This window comes from Bombus impatiens, unplaced genomic scaffold (assembly GCF_000188095.3).
Source record: "Bombus impatiens unplaced genomic scaffold, BIMP_2.2 scf_0543, whole genome shotgun sequence".
Classification (NCBI taxonomy): domain Eukaryota; kingdom Metazoa; phylum Arthropoda; class Insecta; order Hymenoptera; family Apidae; genus Bombus; species Bombus impatiens.
Window position 1 is genome coordinate 2,807,275 of NT_176962.1, and position 25,490 is coordinate 2,832,764.

General features: G+C 40.4%; 1 protein-coding gene across 2 annotated transcripts in view; it reads left to right on the top strand.

The window, feature by feature from the left end:
* LOC100740629 overlaps positions 1–25,490 on the top strand; it is a 463,615-nt gene that overhangs the window by 280,524 nt on the left and 157,601 nt on the right. For both annotated transcript variants that reach the window (XM_033321944.1, XM_012388210.3), the window contains exons 5-6: positions 20,616–20,819; positions 21,589–21,756. In XM_033321944.1, the coding sequence (XP_033177835.1) occupies positions 20,616–20,819; positions 21,589–21,756 (372 nt within the window). The remainder of the gene's footprint in view (positions 1–20,615; positions 20,820–21,588; positions 21,757–25,490) is intronic.

The window sequence follows — 25,490 nt, forward strand, 5'->3', positions numbered from 1 at the left end:
CGATCCATTTAAATCACTCTATTGCCAGCGAACCGGTTCATTAAAATGCACCGGATCGAATTTCTATCGGAACGACTGCTCTGCCGCGTAACAAGAAAACTCTGACAAATCTTGTCGTCTCGGCGCGTATATCCGTCTTCACTGCGCGTCTGTCGACAAACACGAGAATAACTCTGCCATGACCTTTCTAGGAGAATGCACAAGGTCTACGTATGTATATTTTTGGGATCTGATCGAGATCTGTGGCCGTGGTCTAATTTAGAAGAGATATTATAGAAATGCTATGTGTTGCGTGGAAGCGTGTATCCATCTCTGTGCTAATAACCATCATCGAGGAGAGACTATAATAGCATCAATCTCATAACGCATAGAACTTGTATAATATTAATCCAATTATAAGATCGGATCAATTTTGAAAAAATAATTATAAGTTTGCTAAAATATATCTTTATATCTTGATTTCAAACCCATTCAAACTACCACATTTACCTATATCAAATACCATCAAATCATGCAAACTTGGAGTCATGATATTTTCAAGGAATCCAACACAAAGAGACAGCAAGCCAAACAACGTGTGGCAATCTGCGATGTAACATAGCGCATGACTAGTTAGTGGTATGCGGGAGCTGCTTCAAAGGACCTGGCTAATATTCGCATGACGTAAATGGCAGATGAACGGCGTACAGGTTAGGCCTATGCAACGAGCATAAGCGCGGATACAGCTTCCGCTGGCGGCTATATCGAGCACCAGGCGCCACCGCAACACGGTCCAGCACGTTGCATACGTACATGTGTACCTGATTGTCAATAAATTCTCCTGCAAATCCTTGCCACAACGCTTCCTTACACGATGTTCAGGCTACCATTAAAACGATAGCTACTCGTCCATCATTCAAGGGAAACCGTTGGTTTTTGGGATTGAACGATCGCGATGGACAGACAAGTACGATTGTTATTGCTTGTAGCGAACGAAGGATCGCGCGATTTCCGTTGAATTCAGCTTACGAAGCGCTGGCATTTGCAGGCAGTTTGGCGGAATATATTGGCGGTCAAGTGGAAATAAAACGTCTGCGTCGCTGGATAATGCCGGCCGTTAATATTGGGCTGCGACGCGGCCGCTCTCTGTGAAGTTGAATGGAAGATTTTTGCCATGAGATTTCTGGAACGTCGAATAGTTTTACACGAAGAGATAACGCGGTTCGTGAGGGAAATTATGCTGCTTTTTAGAGTGTCTTGATATATGATAATATAAAAGAATTTTTATTTTATTTTGAGAGGCGTAAGCGTAGAAGACTTAGAGATCGCCACGATTACGGTGTGTTTCAAAAAGATGAGCAAAAATTCGTGTATAAGTTCTTTACGTCAAAAGAATGTCGATAATTGTTCAATAATCGTCAGTAACATTGAACAAACCATCTCGTTATATATTCATCGTCATTTTACATTTTACATTTTACATCGATAATCAAACGCAAAGAATGTGTACCTTGGTTAAATATTCATCATGAAGATCACAAATCGAGCGGTAATCGTAGAACCGACGCGGTGTTATAAAGCAACAGGCATCGCAATCGGCGCAAGAACGAAATTACTGGCTACACACAAATTACGAACTGGATACGCATCTCCCGTTTCCCGTGGCAAGCCCGCCCTTCCTTCCGCCGAGGCACAGCTTGATCATAAAGCTCGTTCCGGCTTCTACATACCGACCTCGTCGTAAATATCATTCTCGTTTTACGTAGATGCGGCTTCTCATCGGCAGAATAAACACGCCGGAGGTAAGGTTACCCTAACGAGGAAACGCTCCTTGCCCCTTGATCCAAAAGGGGGATAGACGATGTTTCTCTGGCTTTATTATTGCTGTCGAGTAATTAAACCGTTTTCCGTGCCACCGCCGCGACTTGAAATCAAACGCAACCTCTGCTAGTCGTCGTCCGAATCTTCATACAATTTTATCTACGATGTTATCTATACTCCAACGAGTACTTGTCGACATTCAGATATGTAATTTGATCGATATTATAATACATGCATAGCGAACAGAGCCTTGATGATCAGCGAATTGATTTTTTTTTAATATCGATACGTTTCGTTTTTGCTATTACTTCTAATTTACCATTATTTGGTGTATGCTGCTCGCCTAGTATTAGACTTTCTAGGCTTAAACTTTTAGTATTTTATCGAGTAAAGGGTTACTTAATAGCCACGATATTGAAAATAAGCTGCTCTACGCTATTCACTTCTATCCGCTCTTCATGAGAAATTCGTCGACAATAGAACAGAGAAACGATGTTTCTATACAAAGACGTAAATCGTAGATATCACTGGGTGAAAGCACGAATGGAATTACAAGAACTTTGCGTTGCATTGATCTTTGTAATGATTACTAATATTTGCACGAACGTGAGGCAATATTTTTGAACGTGAAAAGGAATGGGTCTCTTTTATCTCGTTTCAGGGGGGGATGAGGTGAAAATGAATCCGGAGTTTGAATTTTGGCGTTTTACTGATTAAACCGAGCCATAGGGTTGACGGTAATTAGGTGTAACCTTTGTACGAAGAACTGTGTACACTTCCCTTTTGGTAAAACGGATAATAACATTGGCATACCGTTATAAATGCTCTAGTGCACAATACTCTTTATCGAATTGTTCGATTTATGTTAATTTACGTTACATGTCTAATTTAACAGTTGAACAAACGACACTTGATTTTATTTCGAAATAATTACCTTTAAATTTGCCGCGATTATGGGGGCGCTTTACCAGGTTGTTACGTTGCCAAGCGAACGTGTTTCCAGCACCAAAAAGACACTTTCCATGGTTAATGTAGCGACACTTTCAAACGAATTTATTTAAATTTCGTAAGCGAATATTATCAAACGAAACGAGGTTATTAATTAAGAATGGAACAATACTCCTTGCTTTGCTTTGTCATTCATTTGCCAGGAACGTAATCAAATGGAAAATTGTCGTAATGATTTTACCAATTTGGCCTTCAAAAATATTTGTACAACGTGTTTTTTTACTTTTATACATTTATTAATACCGGAGAAATTCCAAGCGAAAATATACAACGTTCGTCATCATCCCTACTCCACATCTCCAGCGACCGAAAGTGGGGTATGTAACCGCCGTACTTCAGTCCTAATAACATTGGCCTCTTATAAAGCCGCGCTCAACCTTCTAGTATCCGCTGCACGGTACAACACAAATTTATTATGCGATGACCGTTCTACTAACCGTGCTTTATACTTCGATTACTCAATTAAGAGTAAAAAGTAGCCTCACCATGGTAATTACTTGGAGTAGTTAGATGAGTGGAGAGTAAAGAGTGATCGGCGAAGAGCCACAACGTCGAGGACGCGGAGGGCGCTTCACGTCGAGTCTGTTACAACGGGTACAGTAAGGGATCGCTATGAAAAAAAAGGATAAGTGAAAACGAGCGTAGCCGGAGAGCCGATACACCGGGCTTTCTCATTATTTTAAGTGACTGGAGAAGCAGAGGGCGCTGTGTATATGCGTGCCATATATCACCACTTGCCACTCAGGCGGGCTGGTATCGTGTAATCGAGTTGTCAGGCAAACTACCCCTTACAGAGAATGGCTCCGCTATCGTTGTCGCCGCCGCAGACGACGCCGACGCCATAGTAGTCGCCTAATGCACGCGTTATTACGTTACACGCATTTAAAACTTGCCTCCTATTAGCAGTTTGCCGTCATCTGCGGCTGCCGCGTCGAGGATCGAGAAATTCGAGAGAAGAGACGAAGGCGAGGAGGACGAGGCGTCCACGTCGTTCCGCCATCGACCACCGCGATCGTCCACAGCCCTCCAGACTAACTTTGTTTCCACGTCGAACGGATTTAATACTTTGCCAGCCATTACGCTAGCCGATCTAATGGGTCGCGCGCGTAAAATATTTAGCCGGAGCTAGATGGCGCGTCCCTCGGACCACCTCCGCAGCGTTATTTTTCTTCTTTCGTGATGGCGGTGATTGAATTGGAAGCTGGAGCTGGGGCATTCAACCTTTAAACGTAAGATAGGATCCTGAGAGAAGCATATGATTTTTTTCAATAGAATTCGCTTTAATTAAATTGGGAGAATTAATAGCAGAGTGCTGCTGATGACCAGAGCTTTAACAGTTTTAGTTGTTTTTGTAATGTTGTACAATCGAATTAATCAATAACTGGTAATTATGTTTTGGTAGCGATTTGAAAAATACGCCTTGCGAGATGTTGCATCGTTTATTAATAATAAATAAGCGAATAACCAGTAGCACTGGCTGTATAAATTTTTGAATGTTTATGTGATAAAGTGTTCACCATATAAGTTACGAATTAACGACTCTTTTGAGAAGCAACTTACGATAATTGTAAGTGGGTGTCCGCCGTATACCGACGCATCAAGATAAATGTATATAGATATATATGTGATCGAGATGCTGGAACATATTCGATAGATCAGTAAAAGCACTACAGAGGTTAGCTATTACTGATAACAGTAATAGATGTGCCATTGCGTTTGCGCTGGTGCTAGGTACAAGGAATATGAATTAAAGATAAAATACTCTGTCAATATCGCGCATGTTTCAACGTTTCGAATACACGTCGAATAGAACGAGGATGATAACTCTTGTCCTTCAGAAATATTAGACCGGTATGCGTAGTTCCGCATCTATTGCTTGATAGCCACATCGTATCGTATCGAACAACGATCATAGTACAACTTTGGATATTAGCCGATCCCCAATCCCTTATCATTCGTGAGACAGTTTGTCACTTATACAGCCGAATCTACATTTACGATCGTGCGCAGATTACTAGTCCAGTTATGGCTTTGACGTTTAGATAGCTTTTGGATCTGCTACAATTGTGTTTCGTCAACGTGTACAGAATGATAGGAAAGGGAGAAAGTAAAAAAGAAAAGCTGTAAACGAAAGTAAAACGAACATTAGAAAAAAGAAAAGGGGGAAACCATATCAGTAGGTTAGAACAAACGTAGAAGCGGGCCGAGGTACATAATTAAGGCAATTCGCGTTGGATCTTCGTCACAGAGACATTAAATATGATCAGTTTTGTCCATTACAGTGGTGAAAACGAAGGGATAATGACGACGGTCGCGTCGACGTTTTCGTAATTCGCTCGAGTATACTTGCGAGATGCATCTCGCGTAACGAGACCAGCAAACGTCATCGTCTTCGTTCTTTTCGAACATTACAGACCGGCTGGCTCAACAGCCTGTGAAAACAACACTTCCGCTGCCTGTTATTCCCAAGGGCGTGCATAGAAACATGAAGGTTCGTTAAACACAACGTGATTTATTGGTTTTTCGTCCGGATTTCCACGGTCCCTGGAGTGTTCTCGTTCTAGAAAACCACGCCGTTTCCTTCTTCTTCTATAGAACAGTATCGACTAGTTTGCGACGTTATCGCTCGAGTGCGTTGATGCTGCATTAACTAACTGCGTTTTATGATTCTTTGTTGATAAATGCACAGCAAATGTAGGTATTATCATCTCTTTAATATTACGTTATCCGAAAAGTGCCTTTCTTTTACAGACACGACGCGTTTGTAACAACGCATCTTCATACAAACATGAAACCTAATCTGTCGAACGCTGTGATCTTTAGTTTGATAGATCAAAATGGACTCCGTAAAATAATATAAAACGAAAATAAAATAAAATTATATAATAATATAAATTTCCTTATAAAACGAAAGAAACTTTTCGGACGACCTAATAATTAAGAAACCTTAAGTAGAAATTAGTCCACAAAAAGTAAATCATCGATGCACTATCGGTTACAACACTGATCAACTTTGATAACAGAGATTTTATGAATTCGATATTTTATGTGATCGCATTTCCCTTTTGCCCCAAGATAACACCGTAGAAGGTTGGTAGTATTCATATCCGTTTTGCACCGCCACAACAGTCGAGCCTACGCTCGTGCGCGAGTCCACTTAATAATGCAGGTAGAGAATACCGGTGGTCCGGGACGCGGCTCGTGTAAGTCATGATTAATATTTCAGATGTCGACCATGCACGGGGGTTACTGGGCGTTTCGGCGATGGCGGCGACCGGGGTTAAGACTGACCATCGCCGGCCCGAGCGAGGTTTCGTTGTCCGGCAGGTTGTTAATTATTCGCAAAGGAAATTAATGCGTTGCCGGTAATAATTTATATCGGCCGTGAAATGAATGGTTAGCAGACGGAATTATTCACGCTACGCGTCTCACTGTTCGACCACTGCATCTTAACCGTGTTTCTAACGTTGTATCGCGAAAGAATTAAGTCTCGTAGGTAAATTTTGACTGAGACTTTTCAGTTCCTCTTTTTTACCTATACAGGGTGGTTGGTAACTGATGGTACAAGCGGAAAGGGAGTGATTCTACGCGAAAAAAGAAGTCGAATTTTTCATTCTATAAAAAAATTTTCATTCTATATTTTCGACTTCTTTTTTCACGTACCTTCCCGCTTGTACCACCAGTTACCAGCCACCCTGTATATAGTTGTGATTGATTGAATGCGGCTAAAGAACGACTCGCAAGGTATCGTCCACTCAAATTATTGGACCAGGAAATCTCTCAAACGCTTCTCTTTCTGCCGCAGATTCTTAAAGGATATTCACGAGTGACATTAAACTGACTGTTACCCGGTCACGTTGTCACATCAGTTTTTCAGCTAACGCGATGCAAAGCAGATCGATTAAAAATTCAGGGGATATGAACAGTAATATTTATCATTTTCGGAATTGCGTCACTCAACAGTCGTCAATTCTAATTTCTAATCGCGTTACCGGATTCTCGTAGGTTAGATCAAAAAGCTATCCAAGAAAAAATCAGGCTATGGTGTAAGTGATAAAGTACAGACGATTAAACGAGCATACGGACAACGCGTTATGCGGCTGGAAATTTCTTACGTACCGTACGAGCCGGAAGGAAGCTTTTAACTTCGGCGAACTTGGCTGATTTCGAAGTGTAAAGCGGTAAAATCAATCCACCGTACTTGGAAGTAGTTTCAACTTAGCCCGGTTTCACCCGAAGTAGTCGCCTCGTTATAATGAATTTACCGAGTTCGCTGTTTAACAATGCACATCTCACCGACATGGCTGTGTTCCGCGGCGAACGATAACCCGTTGAAATACGTTACGAGCCGACCGTTTCCGGGTCCGTAATACCGCGGGTTTAGATCTTCTAATCTGTTTGATACATAGCTCGCCGCGTGACTGAGATTGTTTCATGCCCGGAAACCGGCGTTAAATCTCCTTTCCGTCGTCATCCCCCCGAAGATGTTATTACTATTTTAATTGTGCCATGTGTCGTCGACGTATCTCGACACGGGACCTTGCCGACAGGAATTTATTCTTTCGAGACATTAAACCTTTTAGCGTGTAGGTTATACGTTCTATGGGCAAGTTGAATTCTGCTAAAGCGTTTAAGACTAGATGTTTCGCGGCCGAGATATGAAGAGCCAAAATGTTTAAAACCTTGTTCAGGTTAAGCAAGCTACTTGGAAGTAAGTGACTTCAGTTTCGGTTTTATCGCGATCAACGAAATAGGCGAATCGTTGAACGTTTTGAGGCGACTGGGTCAGAAAAAAGGAGGCAAACGGGGCGCTATGTGGTGTTTCGACAACGTTAATCTAAGATCTTGAATGTTTGGGCAATTAATTTCGAAAATAATTCTTTCTAAAAAAATTCCTGTACCGTCATATCGATTTGCGTTGAGCCATCTTCTCAATTTCTTGCGTTCTATTTTAATTTCTCCTGTATTTGCCCAGGCTTAATTTCGTTTTGCTTCTCTTATTTTCCATCGCGACCAATCGTATCGACTGGAGACGTCGTGACGCCGTGCCGTGGTCATCCCACCAGGAAACGACCGACCTCGAAGAATATAAAATAAGAAAGTTGAAGGGGAACTCGCGTAGAGGGAAACTTTCCTAAGCGACGGTATGTTGCGGTTCTCCGCGCTATTGTCAGTACGCGAATAATGAAACGCTTCGATAACTAATTCATGGTATCGATGACGATGACGAGAGAAGTTGCGCGGCGGCGTTTGTGAAATATAGACAGTAACAGGTGTAGTGGCCATTCATTACGCTCGAAAATAACGTGACTTCAACGTTGAAACAGTGTAAATCCAACGAGGGAAAATACAGAACTCTGAAATTTCAATTTCTCTATCTTTACCGGTGTTTCTATTCCTTCTTTTTCTTTTTCATTTTTTTTTTTTTTTTTTTTGTTGCTACATCTTCTTCTTTCCCACATTTATTTTCCTTCCCGCGGAATAATACATTAAAATATTTTCTAGTAGCTCGTCGTCGATTAGCAGAGGGGCGAGGATTAAAACTCTACTCTGATCTAGTAACCGAATTATCTTGGTGTACTATGATCAATTCTGAGAATATTTATATCATTTTTAAGTTATACTGTGAATAAATTTGAATGGTGGCGTTTTTGGAATGTCGTTCGATTTGTTCTAAGTTGTTGGTCTAATCGTGGCTAATTCTGATTTTCACTTTCCTTCCTTACCAGGTTAATATTAATTTGACAACAGTTTTTATAAATTTTTGAAAATAGCTGGTTGCAAAAATCATAATTCTACTTTTTATTTCAACGAAACTGTGATTCATTGCCTGAGGATTGGTTGACTACGCTACTAGCCAGGACATTTACTTACCTTTTCACTTCCTATCTTTTTTCTGTCGCTGCATATTTATATTCGACGATAAAATCAACTTGGGCTATCCTTAAAAAAGAACTTGCCGTAGATTCGTTAAAACAACGTCGTTAAAATCACGATTTAACCCAATTTATTCGTATTTTTTCATCAGTGAACTTTTTTAAAGAAAAAATTATACGAATCACTTATATCATTTGTTCAAACTGAACTTTTTAAACTAATTTAAAGTTAAACTATTTAATAACAAATTTTGCTACTGCAAGTTTACTGTTTTTGATTGATATAATCGAGTCAAATTAGAGAGTTACCACCCGGCGCTGCGCGATTGTTGCACATTCGTTGGAGCATGTAAGTTCTATGAACGATTATGCAATCACCGGTGACGTAAAACTAATTTAAAACGTTAACATCTAACAGTAACACGGTTGCCGTTGCTAGCTGTGCGACAAAACGTTCCGAGAACGCCTGTCTTGTAATATACGTCGAAACGTTAATAGGGAACGGAACGACGCGCAAGAAAAAGGCAAATTGAACGGAGCACAAATTTCCAACAATATACTGCATACGCTGCGTATCTTCCTATTAATTTATCCGAAATTTTGTAGGTGTAAAAATACATAAAATACATACAATATCGAAAGCTTTCAAATTCAGAGAACCTGATATTCAAAGGTTTGAGAATCATGATGTTTAATAGGAGAAACAAATTTCTATCGAAATTCCAGTTCTTCACTGGAACATATAAATATAAATTCCTATAAAAATCCACTGACTATATATAATTTTCACTGTATCGTATTTATGAATATTCTAACTACAACATGAAAGTGAAGATGAATAGAACAGCCAGTATGAGAACGCTATACAATCCAAATTCAATATTCCCGAACTATAACAAGCCAACAAGTGACTTCTTTCAGAAGCTAAGTGCAATTTTTCTTAGTTCCTCCGTCAGAAACATACATAACCTAATCACAATGAAAACGAAAGACTCTCCAGGGGTTCAAAGTGGCACTCTCCGAGTCCCTTCCTTTTCCCAGCCTCTCTTAAATTACACGTTGCCACTACCAACGACCACCTTTCCTATTTGACGTGTAATTCTCGTCACCACTGCTTTGTATACCATACCCCCAACACACACAGAATTGTCCTAAAACTGGCTGCTTCCTTTCGTTATCTTTCTTAGGTTAAATAAACAGACTGCAGCTGCACTCGAGAAACAGAGGATTCGTTAAATGGGACAAAAACAGCGTCGGTAGAAGCTCTCTGTTCGCGCGAAATGCGATTAAACGTTGCAGAAGCGGCGTTCCTACGGAGCAGTTGGTTTTTTATGCTCAGCAAAAGGAAGTTTCATCGTAGGCACTCGATTCGATGCGCCACCGCCACTTTTTACGTTCAATCGTGCGTGCAACCGTTTTACTCTTGTTCGACGATGACTTTATTTCGCAAATCGACGAAACAGGCTCGTTTATCTTCACGAAAAGGGGACATTTTATGGTTTATGGGGCATTCTATAATAATTAGATTACCGGTGTTTGTGCACATTGCAATTTTGTGAATAGAGATAAAGGAATTGAACTTCAAGAGGAATTTCTGCCATCTACTAAATATTCATGAGTAATATTCTACTTTGGATCTTATATATTCGTGGATATTATGTGCATTCCGTGGATTTCTGTACCTTTCAATTTTTCATAAATACGTAAAAATCTACAGACTGATAACAATTTAGTTGGGAAGCTTAATGATCGAAGATAAATTTCTCCTTTGAATTTCCCTTCAATTTTGTTACTACAAATCAGATATCTTTGGCTTGCAGTAAGCTGCTTTCGTATTTTAATAGGTTAACGTGATGTGATGGATTCGGGAATACTAATGAGTTTGTGTGCTAATTTTTGTGCGAGAAGTTCTTGATTTAGAAATGTCTGTATTTGAAAATTGAAATGCTGTTGATCGCTTTGACAGATTGAGCTTGGACCGATTTGTACGCTTAATGATTGAAATTTTGCCAATGAATAATTATGAGTTATGTCTAAAATGTTTGAAAATGGGTTATTAATCTCTGATATATTCAACAAATTCATTAATCTTCATATTGCTACATAAAGTTATGAACAAAGATTTTCAATTTCAGAGTTATGAATTATTATGTCCTGAACTTGTTATCTTGATTTTATTACTAATGAAGTATCAATAGTATGAAATATTAAATATAAAAAAGTAAAACGAATCAATTTACTTATCCGAAAAAGTTATGCGATAAACTATTGAGATATCGCATTCTTCCAAACAAGTCTTACTAATCATTTACTTACGATACTGAGAGATTTTTCTAACAGTAATGAATTCGTCCCTAACAAAAACTTCTTCGAGTCCCAAAATATCAAACGAAAACGGTACCAGAATTCACAACTGAAATAAAGCAATACGAAACGAAAGAATTTGTATTATTTTCCAATAAAATATACGCTATCCATATTTAATACTTACACAAGCACACGCATAGACGCATTAGTTCAAACTGAAACTCACACTACAACTAAATACGACACAAACTACATCGCAATCGTACGAAAAGAAGAGAAACGATAGTTATTACGCATACTCATTAGAAAATGTATTAGATTGCCAAACATAGCATCGGCTTATTATGACACGGCGGTGGACCGCGGCTCGTTTTCCCCAAAGGTGAGCGCTAGCTTTAGGCCTTTCATCAAAGGCCTTGCGGTTTAAGAAGCGGAAGGAAGAGGAACGGGATTGAAGCAGGAGGCGAAACGAGGAGTGGCCCTTTCAACGGACGACACTTTGCACCTGTTGAAGATACGGCTTCTCCTCTGCTATTTCTTGCTCGCTTTTCTTTTTTACCCTCTTTTCCCTCCGAGTCCCATCCCACTCTCTTTTCCTCCTCCTCCTCCTCCTCCTCCTCCTTCTCCTCTTTTCTATTCATTTTTTTTTCTCTCTTCTTCTTTTTTTTAGGAAATCTTACTCTCACACTGAAAGTGATCTCGAGCCACGGGCACCGGGGGTTACCAACGAAAATGTCACCGAAGTTTCTTTTCCCCGACTCTATTCCATTCCATTTGACGTCTCGGAAATTGCTTTTCGATAGCAGCCTCTGTAGACGGTCCCCGTTGTTCCCTATGCATATGACAGTTAGTAAAAAGACACATTGTGCGCGCCGGCTACAACCTCTTACGCGTATTTTCCCCCGTGCCCTTTATGGTGCCGCCGCGATAACCCGCCAAGCGTTCCGCTGCCTATCCTCTTCTTTCCGTCGACGAAAGCGGCGAGGGTGGTTCGCGTTCTCCGAGCGACCGATTAAGAACAGGATAAAAAAAAGGAAAGAGAGAGAGAGAGAGAGAGGGAGAAAGGAAGGAACGAAAGGAGAAAATAGAGGAGGAGGAAAAAGGGAATTCATTTCTGTGAGACGGCCAAGCATCGAGTGAATCGATGGCCAACGGTACGCGTGGAACTCGAATCGATTTTTGTTCCAACGATGCACCGTTTACTCTTTTCACGTTCTCTCTGTTCATCCAATCCAGTGTATACTTTACCGGTATTTATTCGCGTAGCCGGCACGTCGGAACGTTGTTCCAGCCTCAATGGGCCGTGGCTGTAAAACGAATTGTTTAGCAACCGTTCGTAGGAAAATGAAACGTAGTTTCTCTCGCACCATGATTGGGTTAGTTGTTTCTTTTTTACTTCTTCCTCTTGTCTGTTCTTTTGTTATTACACCAGTTACAGATTAAGATCAGATATTCTTTTTATCGATTTCTATTTATCCCGTCTTTGTCTAGACGCTCCTCTTGCCTTTTCTTCTTCTACGTATTGTCTCTCTGTAATTAATCTTTGATAAGAGGTCCCGTACTTTCTTGTACGCGAGCGATTTCATCAGGTAATTTGATGGATCTTATATCTCTCTATATATTAAATTTCGATACGTAAGGGCACCCGATGAGCAGCTCCCTCCCACAGACGTGTCCTGCTCTCGATGGCTCCCCTACGTCGCAGGGTAAAAGCTTCATATTGATTTAGGCTGCGTTGAGAGGGAAAGGCTAGCCTGGAACGCGTCGATGCTATTCAAATTTCGGGGATTCGTGTTTAACTTGGGAGGAGTGGCGAGAACTTTCGACAGTGGATTTATGAATCCCTAGTAAATCGATTTTTTATGACGATATTATGAGCATACTTCGAAGAAACTGTTCTGAATAGTTAATGACGTTTGGATGATATAGGATGTGAATTTTGCCTGAGTTTCGATATTGAAAAAACAAAAATATTTCACGTATTGTTCGTTATTCTTTCTTCTTCTTGTCCATTTTAAAATCCTTCTATAAAATTAGCAAAATCGTTTAATTTTCGATTAATAAAGTAAAAGTCTTCAAGAACAACGTCGAATTTAATTACAAGAACAAAAGAAAAGATAAACGAATGGGTCATGAGAAGATATTTCAATTTTGTACCAATTTTCGTAACGTCAACTACAATGTCCATTGTTACAGTTCTTTCAATTGCCATCTCTTTATTTCTAATTTGTATTTATCACCGAGGACTGGCCACGGGATAAACAAGTTTTGAATGCGCCAGCAATTTGCTGTAACCCCAATTTATCTTCTGACAGTCATATTTCATCGCGACCCTCGTCAAATGCCCCACGTTCGTTAGGCGAAACGCATAAAATTACCGACGTTCCAGATTAATCGTCAGGTTCCATGATCGAAGGGATTCTTCTCGGACGTAACACTATTCACAACTAATTAGGGGAGTTCGTCGAGTGCGTCAGATATCGTAGATTGCAATTTGATTGCGCTGTCCATTTTGATTACTCGTCAATATCGATTCCACCTACGTTCGGACCATTTCGAATCCTAACTCGCCAATAGTAAAGCATATTGACAAAAATTTTCTAATTATAAAAAATATAACTCCAAGTTATACATTTTATAGCATTCTCTTAGCAAAACAGCCTAACCAACTCTCTGTATTTCAAACATATTGCAGAAAACTCAAAGTAAGAAAAATCACTCTTAACGTCCCTAAATCCTGAACCTACGAACAACTACCTAATTAACCTATTAAGTCAAAATCTCAGTTTAATACTACCAAACGTACCAATCTTTCCCAACCGCTACTTCATTCCCTTGAAGTTACCAGAGCCTTTCCCCTGCACCCTAAACCTAATACTCCAAACATCCCCTCGTGTAAAACATCTTCACACTTTCCTACTGATCTACAAATTGCATCTCGTAAATTCTCAGTGGGTTAGGTTTTCGGTGAAGCGATTCGAGCTTCCTGGAACAAGGAATCCTCCGCAAGGATTGATCCTGGCTGGTAGTGGCCGGAAGCGGAATTCGCGGTGACCCATGTCTTTGACCGAGCGCGGGCTTTCTTCAGCTCGACGGGAATTCCTTCCGCGGTGAGAACCGTCGCGTCGCGGGGGGATGGATTTTGTTTGCGGTGGACCGTTGCCATGACAGCGGTGGTCGCTCGGTCATCGAATGCACCTTGGACGCGCTCTCGCGCTCCATCGAGCTTACTTGGAAAAGTTCGCCGCCCTACAACTCCTCGTTTTTCAGTCTTCACGCTAATACTCTTCGAAGGATTCGCACGATGCGTCCAACTTCCCTATAATATGTATAAATGATGAATATCTTTGCGAACGAATATTTTTTATATCTTCGTAGAAATATTGTATATGTAAAATTTAATAGCTGTATCTCTACATCTTATGATTACTAGAGTTATGATGCGATTGTGTATCGATTTTATTAGGTTGTCCAAAAAGTTTTTTCCGTTTTATAAGGAAATAATGGATGCACGACATTTTCCGTTTTATATTATTTTATCGAATTACATATGATCCTTTTGTTCTATCAAAATAAAGATCACAACGTTCGACAGATTAGGTTTCATGTTTGTATAAAGATGCATCGCTGTAAAAGACGTGTCTGTAAAAGAAAGGCACTTTTCGGACAACCTAATATATTGTGCATGAAAATGTGCCGCCACAATTTCCTAATATTCGTGTATTCCTCTTAAAACAAATGTTGCCACAGGTGTCAGTTATATCCACTATTATAAATCTCGGGGATTCGTTAAACCCGTGGATCCACGTTACCTCTAAGATCATCAGATTACACCTAGAGTCCAGCAAAAGCCAATACCGTCAGCATCGAAACTAATGAATACTTCATCGACCAATAAAATGACCGGTATATACGGGGAGTGGTCCTAATCGTTTCCAGCAGCGTATTATGTCGCATCGAGTAAGGAATCGAAGAAAAATAGTTGGGTCATTTTTCATCCGGGTGCGCTACCCTTCGTGAGCCGGACACTGAAGAGGGGACCAAGGCGATGCGAGTTTCTCGAAATATGACAATAAATCGAAGCCCTATGATACTATAACCTATACGAAGCCAGACGGTCTGTTATTTGTTTCGATCAACGGTGGACGCTGGTACGTAAATACGACAGCGTAATTGACAGGTTTCGAGAGCGGTGGCGCTCAAAAGATCGTCAGGAAACGGAATAAAAGGCAAACAGCGGCGCTTGTTGCACGTGCCGGGCCACGGTGGACATTGTTCTGAGATACTCGCGCCGGGAATAACGGTAAACAACGAACCAATATTTCCAATCAACGCTGGTCAGCACAATAAACTGTGCACAGGTACGCTAGCGCTACCGAATCAAAGCGATTCTATGGAACCGGCTCCGGCCTACCGGTGAATACCAGACCCGAACACTATTATTTTTCTAGCCGTGGTACCTGCAGCACCGGCCGATTTAGTTTTTTAACCGGAAGTGTGAGCGACAGCGACAAAACTGGCCGGCTGGACTATCGATTTTATTACCTGACGCGCGTACGACGCGTCGTTACATGTTCGACAATATGCGACACGTGACACCGTCGAATAAAGAATAACCATGGACACCGAGAGGTTGATGGAGGGAGGACGTGTAATGGGAGCACGGTGTCGAGTGCTACTGTCGTTTGTCCCTGTTATCCTGCACATCCAGCGCTCGTTAGCCACGCCGAATAAAGAACCGATATGGAGATGAATTTTCTTAAATACGAGGCTTTTTCGTGGGTATATGGCGAGCTGAAAATGACAGTAGCGTTAGGCAAGATTTTAAACAACTTTTAACAACTTTGAATTTATTTTTATCGAAGTAACTAGAAACTGGCTGTCACCGGTATAATTTTCAGCCCATCATACGGTTCAGTTGCTCTGAACGAAGTACGATAGGATTAGGTTTTGTGGGTTTTGGCACGTTACCTGTTAATGAAGCAGCTTAAACTGATATTACCGAGGTAATCGTAACTAAAATTTGTTTATTAACGAAATCTACAATACCGATACAAATTACACCTAAACGCATTCCTACCTTCGCGTATAATAAATCTCCAACCAGTCCATTACATAATACAGCATAAACCATCCAACCACGAAATATTTAATCCACAAACAGCCAACATTCCGCACCTATCCACGCTATTCAAACACATACATGTTGCAAACAGCTTCCAATACTAACCTTCTCAACTCTCGCCGAGTCATAACTCGCGTAATCCTGCTACGCATCCGAAAACCCAACCATCTCCGCAGCGTAAAGCCGGAAGCTACGGCGAAACGCGAATTAGAAAATCCAATCTATAGAAAACGCGGCACGAAATTGCGGGAACGAAGAGTACGAAACGTGACGGTGGGGGAGAAGAGCGGAAAGCTCGCGAAAAGGAGAATGGGAGAGCTCGAAGGGAGAGAAGAGGGCATAACACAATTACATGTGGGGCTGATGCGGGGCCGAGCTTGCTCTCGGCGCCACGACCTTCCGGCTAAAGGAAGGGAACGAAGGAAAGAGCCCAACGGTGGGTGGCAAGATTGAATATGAAAGTTTAATGCGAGCAATATCAGCGCCGCTGCCCCGGCCCTCGGCTACTCGTTCTATCAGACGTCTCGACTATCGGGCCTGCCCATCTTGCCCGTATCTCTCTTTATATCGCGGCCACGATGCCTTCTTCACCGGATTTCCATCTTTGATGTCGCGAGGATTGGTCTCGTTGTCGTGATAAAGAAATGGTAGATGAACGTTTGGGAGAGAGCGAGAGTAGGCATTGAGGTGTTGTAAAATCGTCGACGAATGAACGAATTTTTAATTCTCTGATAGTTGTAAGCATTCTTAATTCTAAGCGGTGCTTAGTGTTATCAATGGATAGCGAATAGATGAGTTGGTAGAAACGGCATTTCGTTTAGGATTTGTCACTTTGCTTCACTTTTTTCGAATGAATTTCCTATGAATGTTTGCACGTTCTGAAATATAGAATTGAGTTGTTAACCCCTTTTTCATCTCATATGTTGTTAAAAAGGGTATCAAACACTTTATTCTTCTTGGTGAATAGCTACCATAAACTCTTAAAGAGACCCTTTTCTTCCTTAATACACTGTATAATACCCCAGTATCTATAAAGCCTTTCTCTTCCCTTCAAACAAACTTAAATCCCGCAAAATCTATACGCGCAATTTATTTACAGTCCTCGAAAGTCTCGTTCTCTTCGTTTCCCTTTCGCTTATCGACGAGCCAGCGGCGGGAAGAAGGAGCAATTAGGTGGACAGGGAAACGGAATGGAATGCTGATTACCGTTTATACCGGGAAAGATTATCAATTAAAAACTAACTTTCACGGGATATATTTTGCTTGCGGATGGAATTCACGGTTTCACTAAGGCGTTTAGTGACTATGCCATCGGCTATTTGTAAAACTTTCCTCATTAATTACCGACAAGATTCAATCCCCTCATCTCTTCTATACTAAACTCTTCCCGCTATAGCTTCCTGAGACGCCCATCTTTTCCCACTGTCTTGATACCCTTTTGTCCTTCGCCGCGGAAGGAAGTTTAATAGTATATTAGATCGCGCGTTCCTTCAACGAGCAATTATTCGCCAATTAACGAGACGAATATCGTATCCATGTCGTACTTCGGTCGAGTCAACAGGCGGTGACCGAGCATCGGTTAAACTTTGTTGCAGCGTTTAACCACAGTAGAATGCGAAATACAACTTTATTTCAGATGCTATTAAAATGCGTTTTCCTTCGCTATAAAGATTCACAACGATATGCATATATTGTACGAATAACATCTAAAAAGAGGAACAAGGAACATTGAAAATTAAAGAATATTTTTCTATTTTAAATTGGAACTTTCCAGGAATACTGGACAATTGATTGATACGCCCTGACCACTCGACATACGCCGAGAGGGATGGATTAATTGGCGGAAGTTACGTAGCGTAAAGATTAGCCAGCAGATTAAATGTGGTTAACAACCGAACGAAGAAATTTTTTTTAAAAAGCAAGAAACGTGTGATATTTTCATTATCAAAATTTACGAACATTAAGCTCTTTCAACTTTATTTCTATGAAAAGAATTACATGAAATATGCCGCCTATTACAGGCCAGATCTCCAACATAATTTCAAATTGTTCTCATTATACCATAGCGAAGGTTAAATGGCGAGCAAAGATAAAAAGAATAGCGGAACAGCGTGATTTTTTTAAGTACTCCAACACGTAGTCTCGTACCTCTTTACACGCTGATAAATAGGTGCGAGGCTATCGAAACACGGGCTCTAACCACCTTCCTAATCCAGCCAACGAGCTACTGTTCTTATCCTCTACACTTCCCTCGATCCACCGTAACTTTTTCCACAACCATCCTGTTTTTCGAACGGTTGCGCACTTTACAGCCAGGATTAGCTAACCTGAAATATCTGGGCTACTTTATAGTGTCGCAATCCCAGTTCATGATTCCCTGCAAAATCCTGTTATTTTACATAAGTTCTTTACTGTCCGGATTATAGTGCAATTTGGTGGTATCGCAACATTTAGAAAACCGATACTATACTCTTATCTTTGGATTTTTTTCCAGTGCAGATATCGTACAAAGCTCTAGCATTTCATCGCTAAACTGCGGATTTCTCTGGATAATTTAAACATGCTAAAATCCATAAGATCTACGCGATGTTCAAAAGTATTTAATCGTTTACAAAATAACTTGTTGCGAAAACTAGTCAAGTGCTGAAAAATGCTACAACTAAGGTTAAATCACGTTCTCCAAAAATTCCTACGTAAGGCTGCTGACGAATGAGGAGATAGCATTAAAATTTGTTCCGGATTAAACCAAAATCACGCCTGTTGAGCCGTGTAACATAAATGATAGGTACACTTACAGCGAAGCATCGTTGAATCAGCCGCGGCGTTGAATCGAGCCACGCGTACTGTCATTTTCGCGTCACGGACCGTCAAGCATCGTCGACAAGAATATTTCGACGTGATGAACCGTTGCCGCTGTGATGTGCGCCGATTGTCACAGCCAATCGGTAGCGCACAGGATGCCTGCGCGTAAACAGGATACGACGGTATGTGACGGGTGTCGTACGAGCTACGAGTGGCGATTCCACTGAAAATTGAAATGATACGTAGTAACTGCTATCGAAGGTGATGCGTGATTTATTTTTCCTACATTTTTTGCATTTACGAACGGAACAAAAGCGAGTTAAAATGAATTTGCACGGTGATGGCGAATGCGAATGGACAAAATATTCTACCTCCAACAAATTAACTCGCTACGATGTCAGTAGAAAGTACTATTTTTACTTTTACGTTATTACGATTTAAAAAGTGGGATTGTTCTCGCAACGTGCAACTTAAGTAAACGCGGACTCCAAGCAACGACACGGGTCGAAGTGCCCGTTGCAAGTTGCCTATGGAAATTAATTACAAAAGAAAGTTTAACAAGGACAGGAGCAAATTGAAGCTTGCCAAGAAAGGTGGCATTAAAATGAAATGACGGAGATATCGCGAGAGCACGCTGTTCTCGACATAGCTGTGCAGCGTATGCCGTGTATAACCGGATACGTCAAATCGCGTTGATGACTATACCCGTCATTAACTTGACAGAGGTACACTACCGTTCATAAGTCAGTAGGACGTTGTTATATTTAAGTTAGATTATAAAGGAACATTGGAATTATAGAATAAATTTACGTATAATTTTTCTATTATTCTAAGCTTTCAATTAACTTGACATAGTCTTAGGATAATTATCAATTTATCAGTTATATTTCTCTATCTCTGTTATAAAGGTTTTTTAAATAAAAATAAAAACTTAGTAAAAAGAAATTCAAGAAATGAAATTTTGTTTGCCTATGGAGGATTATTATAAATCTGTTTTAATAAACGTTAGGTTTGTAATTAATAAGTGATATGATGAATTATGAACGGTAGTGTATTCGTTCTTAAACGCGATGAAATCACTAGTCACCGATCCGTCGTCCGACAACCAGGTTTACATCCCATTTCGATCTTGAACAATCATATTTGCATAGTGAGCGACACGTCGGACACTCGTTCGGTTCGATGGACAAGCCGATGACAATGAGGCCACGTTTAAGAGCAGACGCGTTGGGATAGGCTTGACGTGGTCCGCTGAGGATACGGGCGACCCTTTGTCGATGAGTTAATGGATTACAATGAGAAAGGGAATTGGAGAGAGATCCGAAACCTTGTTTTCGTGAGATGAAAATTAATGATCTTTAAACGTCCGCAAAATATTCTCATCCCATTGTACGCAATTTTATATAGATGACAAAACGAGGAATACTTATATTTTGGTAATTTGAAAATATTTGGAAAATTATATTTAGTGTTGGAATTATTATAAAAAAGAAATACAACTTTACTACATCTTTTATACTACATCTACTACAAATTTTAAATACTATGTCTGTTTGGAAACTTGGAATTGATAACGATATTTAATTTACGCACATCGTCTCTCGAGGAAAACGATCAAACCATAAAATTCCGCCAATCCCAATTATCTATCATTGGCAATCTCAAGCACTAAAATCATGCAAAATTTATGATTGCAGGCGTTGGTGACCGATCGTATCGTACAGGATCCGACACAGAGGGCGCCGCTACTACCGATAATCCGACAACACCATTCCCAACGCCGCCTCCAACCTTGACGCCGAATCATCGACAGGCATCTCCGTTTCCCCTGGAGAGCACCAACTCTCGCCGGCATCATTACAATGGGAGCATATCATCGGAGAGATCCCGCAATGGCAACGGTACGGAGTTAATTAGAGCCGCGAGCGAGTTACGTTTGCTCGTATACACTTGCAACGAAGATGATACTTACAAATGCCACGAGACGAGTCTCGCTAACGTTATGTTGCGAGTCAACCCGGTCGACTTGATTAATGCAACAGAAACGCTCGCTACGCGATTCGGAATAACATTCACGATATCTCGTCTCTGGCTCTTGCAAATATTAACTTGCTGTTGCATCGATTGTCGGTTAATGTAGTCGGAAAGTTAAAGTAGAATACCAGGATTCTTTCAGAAAAATATGGAGAGTCGGTAGAAGCGTACTTGAATGTCTGAGAAACTTTTAATTTTGGGAGAAACGAAACCGAGTGTTGAAATAAGGAAAATTCGTTTAAACAGTACTCACGTGAAAGTTCTTATTTTATTATTTGTCTCGATGGTTTTTATTTCGTCTTAGTTTTTAAATTTGAATCTTCTTCGTCAACCTGTACTCTTTCTTCTTTTACAAAGGCACTTGGTTATAAAAGTACTTGAAGAATGAAAAAGTACGATATCAAGTATCCGTCTAAAAATTAACCAGACGTTTAAAAGATATCATTTCTGTTTATCCTTTTCCATTTCATTCCACGACGAATTCCCAGAGTAAATGTACAGTAGCTGAAAAATGTATCCTTATTCTCCGATAGCATATAGCATCTTTAAATTCTATTCGCTTTAACTGTCGCAAGACTCTACGAAAAGATATTCTAATGTACCCAAAGATATTCCAACGATTCTGATACACCGTAGGTGAAACGGTTTATGCGGCGCCATCGAAAAAGACGAGCACCGGTGGCGGGACCTTGGGGCGACGAACGCGACGAGGTCACACGAGTGCTTTGAGTAGCAGCTCCACGGCCAGCGATCGTTCCGAAACTGTCTTCCCAGACGAGCATTCTCGCATGCATCTCACCAATGGTAAGTTCACTTTCACATCATCTCAGCATCACCATTTCTCGCGCCATTCTCATTGCCTGTCATTGTATCATGCATTATTCGTTGTATTATTTGCCCATTGCATGTAGTCATTCCATTTGCCGCCAAATTCTCGTACTCATCCTCGCGCGCGAACTAAAGTAACGCCGTCGGAAGACGTACAGGTTCGTATTTTGAGATTTACGAAATTATCAAGCCTGCACGATTGCATATTGACAGTGAAAATTCTATAGCAATGACGTATAAGCATTCGATATATATATATATATATAATTATATATTGAAAATGACGAGATTAGAAAATACGTGTAATTGCGGACTGAAAAGAAATTAGAAAATTAGAAAGATTGTACATCGGTGGCAAGAATATTGGAGAATGAGGAATAGTGTACATAGGAATATCGATACCATGATAGATATCACGAACATGGGAATGCAGATCCGAGTATAAAGCTCCACTTCTGGCGAGAGATATAAAGCCACTTCCGGAGAGCAGGAAACACGGTCACGTGGCACTTTGAGGCCGCATTGGTCATTGGTAAGTGACTCAGTGATATATGTCAGAAGGAGAAAATAAATTAGCTAAGCATTTACACTGACTCACTCTTACTCGATGAAAATAAGATAGCGCTTGCGCGATCACAACCAATTATCAATGCAGTCTCAAAATACCACGTTCCCCGCTCATCGGAAACGACTTCACTTCGCTCAGGTATTACTCATAACATATATTGGATCGCTCGGAAAGTTCGTTCCAATTTTTAAGGGATTTGGTCGATGTAAAAAGACATATTAAACAGTTTTTTGGCGAAAAACCTGAGAGGTTCTGAAAGGATGGGATATTCAATTTGCGTGAAAGATGGAGAAAGATCGTGGAACAAAATAGCACTTATATAACTCAATAAATGTACATCGAATCGAAATATAAATCGAAACTAGCTTTCCGAACGATCCAATACGGAGAATTTTGATACGTCAACTGATGACAGAAAATTAACTACTGAGAGTATCCATATGATCGTCAATGTTTAAATGCACACGTTGTAAAAAACGAGCGTTTTTATATTTGTTTTAATGTCTTTATATTGATCGGTATAATAGGAGCGGGGTAATCATTTGAGAAATCAAAAAAATGTACACGATGGAATTTTCTTGTAGAAAAAGTAAAAGTAAAATACATAGGTATGCATTAACATATATTCTGGAATTCTTTGGAACAGAATAACTTTTTAAAATTGGATCAGACTGGTTTTTTTAGGAGTTAAAAGAATTAATTTGTTAGGTGGAGCGTAAAAATTTTTTTAAAAATATTACAATTGGTTGGAATTGCGGAGAAAAAAGTAAAGGTCATTTTTTATAACCTTTTTTCATCTGAGCCTGTAATAAAAATTTAAACAACAGATTTTGAAGATTTATGACATGCTGAAAATTTCATGAAAACCGGTTGATGCAGAAACAAACGGCAGACATTGAAAGATGTAGATTTATTACAGTTATAGGTCGAATGTTGTGAGAAACTGCGATTTTCAACCTTTTTTTACCCCTTTGTAGCTCACAGTAACGATCTCGATGAAATTTTCATTTTAAATTTTCATTCCACGTATGAGATTAGTAGACATTACTCGTCACGTATCTTACGACAAAGTAAATGCAATGAAACACGAAAGAGATAGGTGTCAACAACATGGAAATTCGAAATTTTATACAAGGAATGCCGATTTCAAAAATCGGGACGAATACATCGGAACGAAACGCAACGAAAGCAAAGAGGTTAGGAAATGCTTACAATCGAATATCAAAAGTAACAAGGTTAGAAAATCCGCGCGCATTTCGAAACATTGGCTAGTTGCGCGCGAATAAATTCATTGATTGCCGCGAGCGCAACCGGTCCCGGAAATCGCAACGTAAAATCTCCCGCGAAGCGATAAGTTAACGATCCGTGCCTCAAATACGATTACCAGACTAACAGGATTACCGGCTGGTATCGAGCCCCTGGCCTGAGTTAAATCGGGTTTCGTGTAAACGTGTTTCTCGTTAAAAGCTTAATATTAATAGTCACCCTGTTCAACCGGAAGGATCTGAGATTTTTATCGGTGCATTGTTGTAATTCGATACAAACCCCGTGTCTTTCATCCATACCGAACAGAGTGACACAAGTGACATGTAAATTGTGATCTGTTGTAAGTGACTTCATTTTTGAGATTTCTGGTGCTAAGCCAAGCTAAGTCGATCATAGATATTTTTAGTAAGTCGTGCCATGTACTCCTTTTATACTTATTTTTTTCTATTCTCTGCGTCGTATTATTATATTCTGTACCTACTCAAAACACGATACGCGATGTTAAAATTCTCCGTAGGAGCAAAGATTAGGAAAACGAGAAATAATATAATGTTTAACAAGGTTGAGTTCATTAAAAAAAAAAAGAAAAAAAAAGTGTCTTATACGTATTAAACTTTTACGTCCTTCTGTAATTTCATTCATAAGTTTCATGTATAATTGCAAGATTCCAAAATGTTTGCTTCAAAAGTCTAACAAAAGTTTCCAAAAACTTAACCCAGGTATCTCAAGCAGATAAGAAAAGTCTTTGTTCTTTCGAAAGGTTAGAAACGAGAGATCGCGATAAACCAGGCGCCAAAGGATCTCCCGCGAGGATCCAATTCCGTCTCGATCTTTAGCGCGGGCCGCGCGGGACAATTACACTCGAATTTCTGGTTTGCTCGGCGCACAGTTCCTGGCGTGGTAATTGCGATGCTTCGCGAAACGGCCGTAGGCAAGGGACTGAGCGGAGGATCTTGAGGCAAAGGCAAATGTTTCAGACGATGCGCCACCGTTACGCTGGCTAACAGCGTCGTAATCGGCAAACTGCCTTATGGGTCGGCTCATTAAATAACCAAGGGACTCTCGGTTTTGAGAGATAAGTTCATTGTTGTCGGATCCTGCGGTGTCGTGGCTCGTCAATGTAACCGGTTACGAAGTTTCCATAAGGGCGACGATGTCCGCCTTACACATTTTCCTTTCGTAGTGTCAACGAGAAAACGACTGGTCCAAGCAAGCAGTCTCAAAGAAGGTTGCATGGAAATTTAAATTTCATCTGTTCGTTAAGTGAAGTTTTGTTTTATTGCTCAATACTGATTCAATTTGTACTCGTTTCCGTGAACGAACGAGCCACTCAGAATTTTAAAAAATGCCGGATTGGATATTCTAACCAAAGAAAGCAGAATTGTTGCGTAGCGAAATAAGGAAGAAAGAATTTTTTAAGGTGCATTCGAAGGTAGCATTTTTTGGTGATTGCATGCATGTTTCATTATCCCGAATAATTCGATTTTCCGAATCACCTCGGTTCCAATTGGTTCGGATAATTACCTGTTTACTATATAATTATTTAAAAAATTTGAACAACACCCAGTACCAAAAGGAAGATTTTCGCTCTTCGAGAAGCGAAACACGAAACGATGGCGAAGAGGGCAGGGGAAGGCGAGGAGCCTGGAAGAGTAACCGAGTTAGCAGTTGCGAGTAGCGAGGCCGGACTAGTTAGAACGTAGGTCAGCGTTAGAAGTTAGCTGAGCGGCTATATTGTTTTGGAATGCCGTGGGTATTTAGGCCTGGGCTGGTCGCGGGTACGTCGTTCAGCAGGTTCCTCGGTGTGCCGCGTAACGCAGTTTTAGCGTTACCACGGAGATGAGAAAGTAGCTTTGCGGCTTCTCGAGTTCCCTGC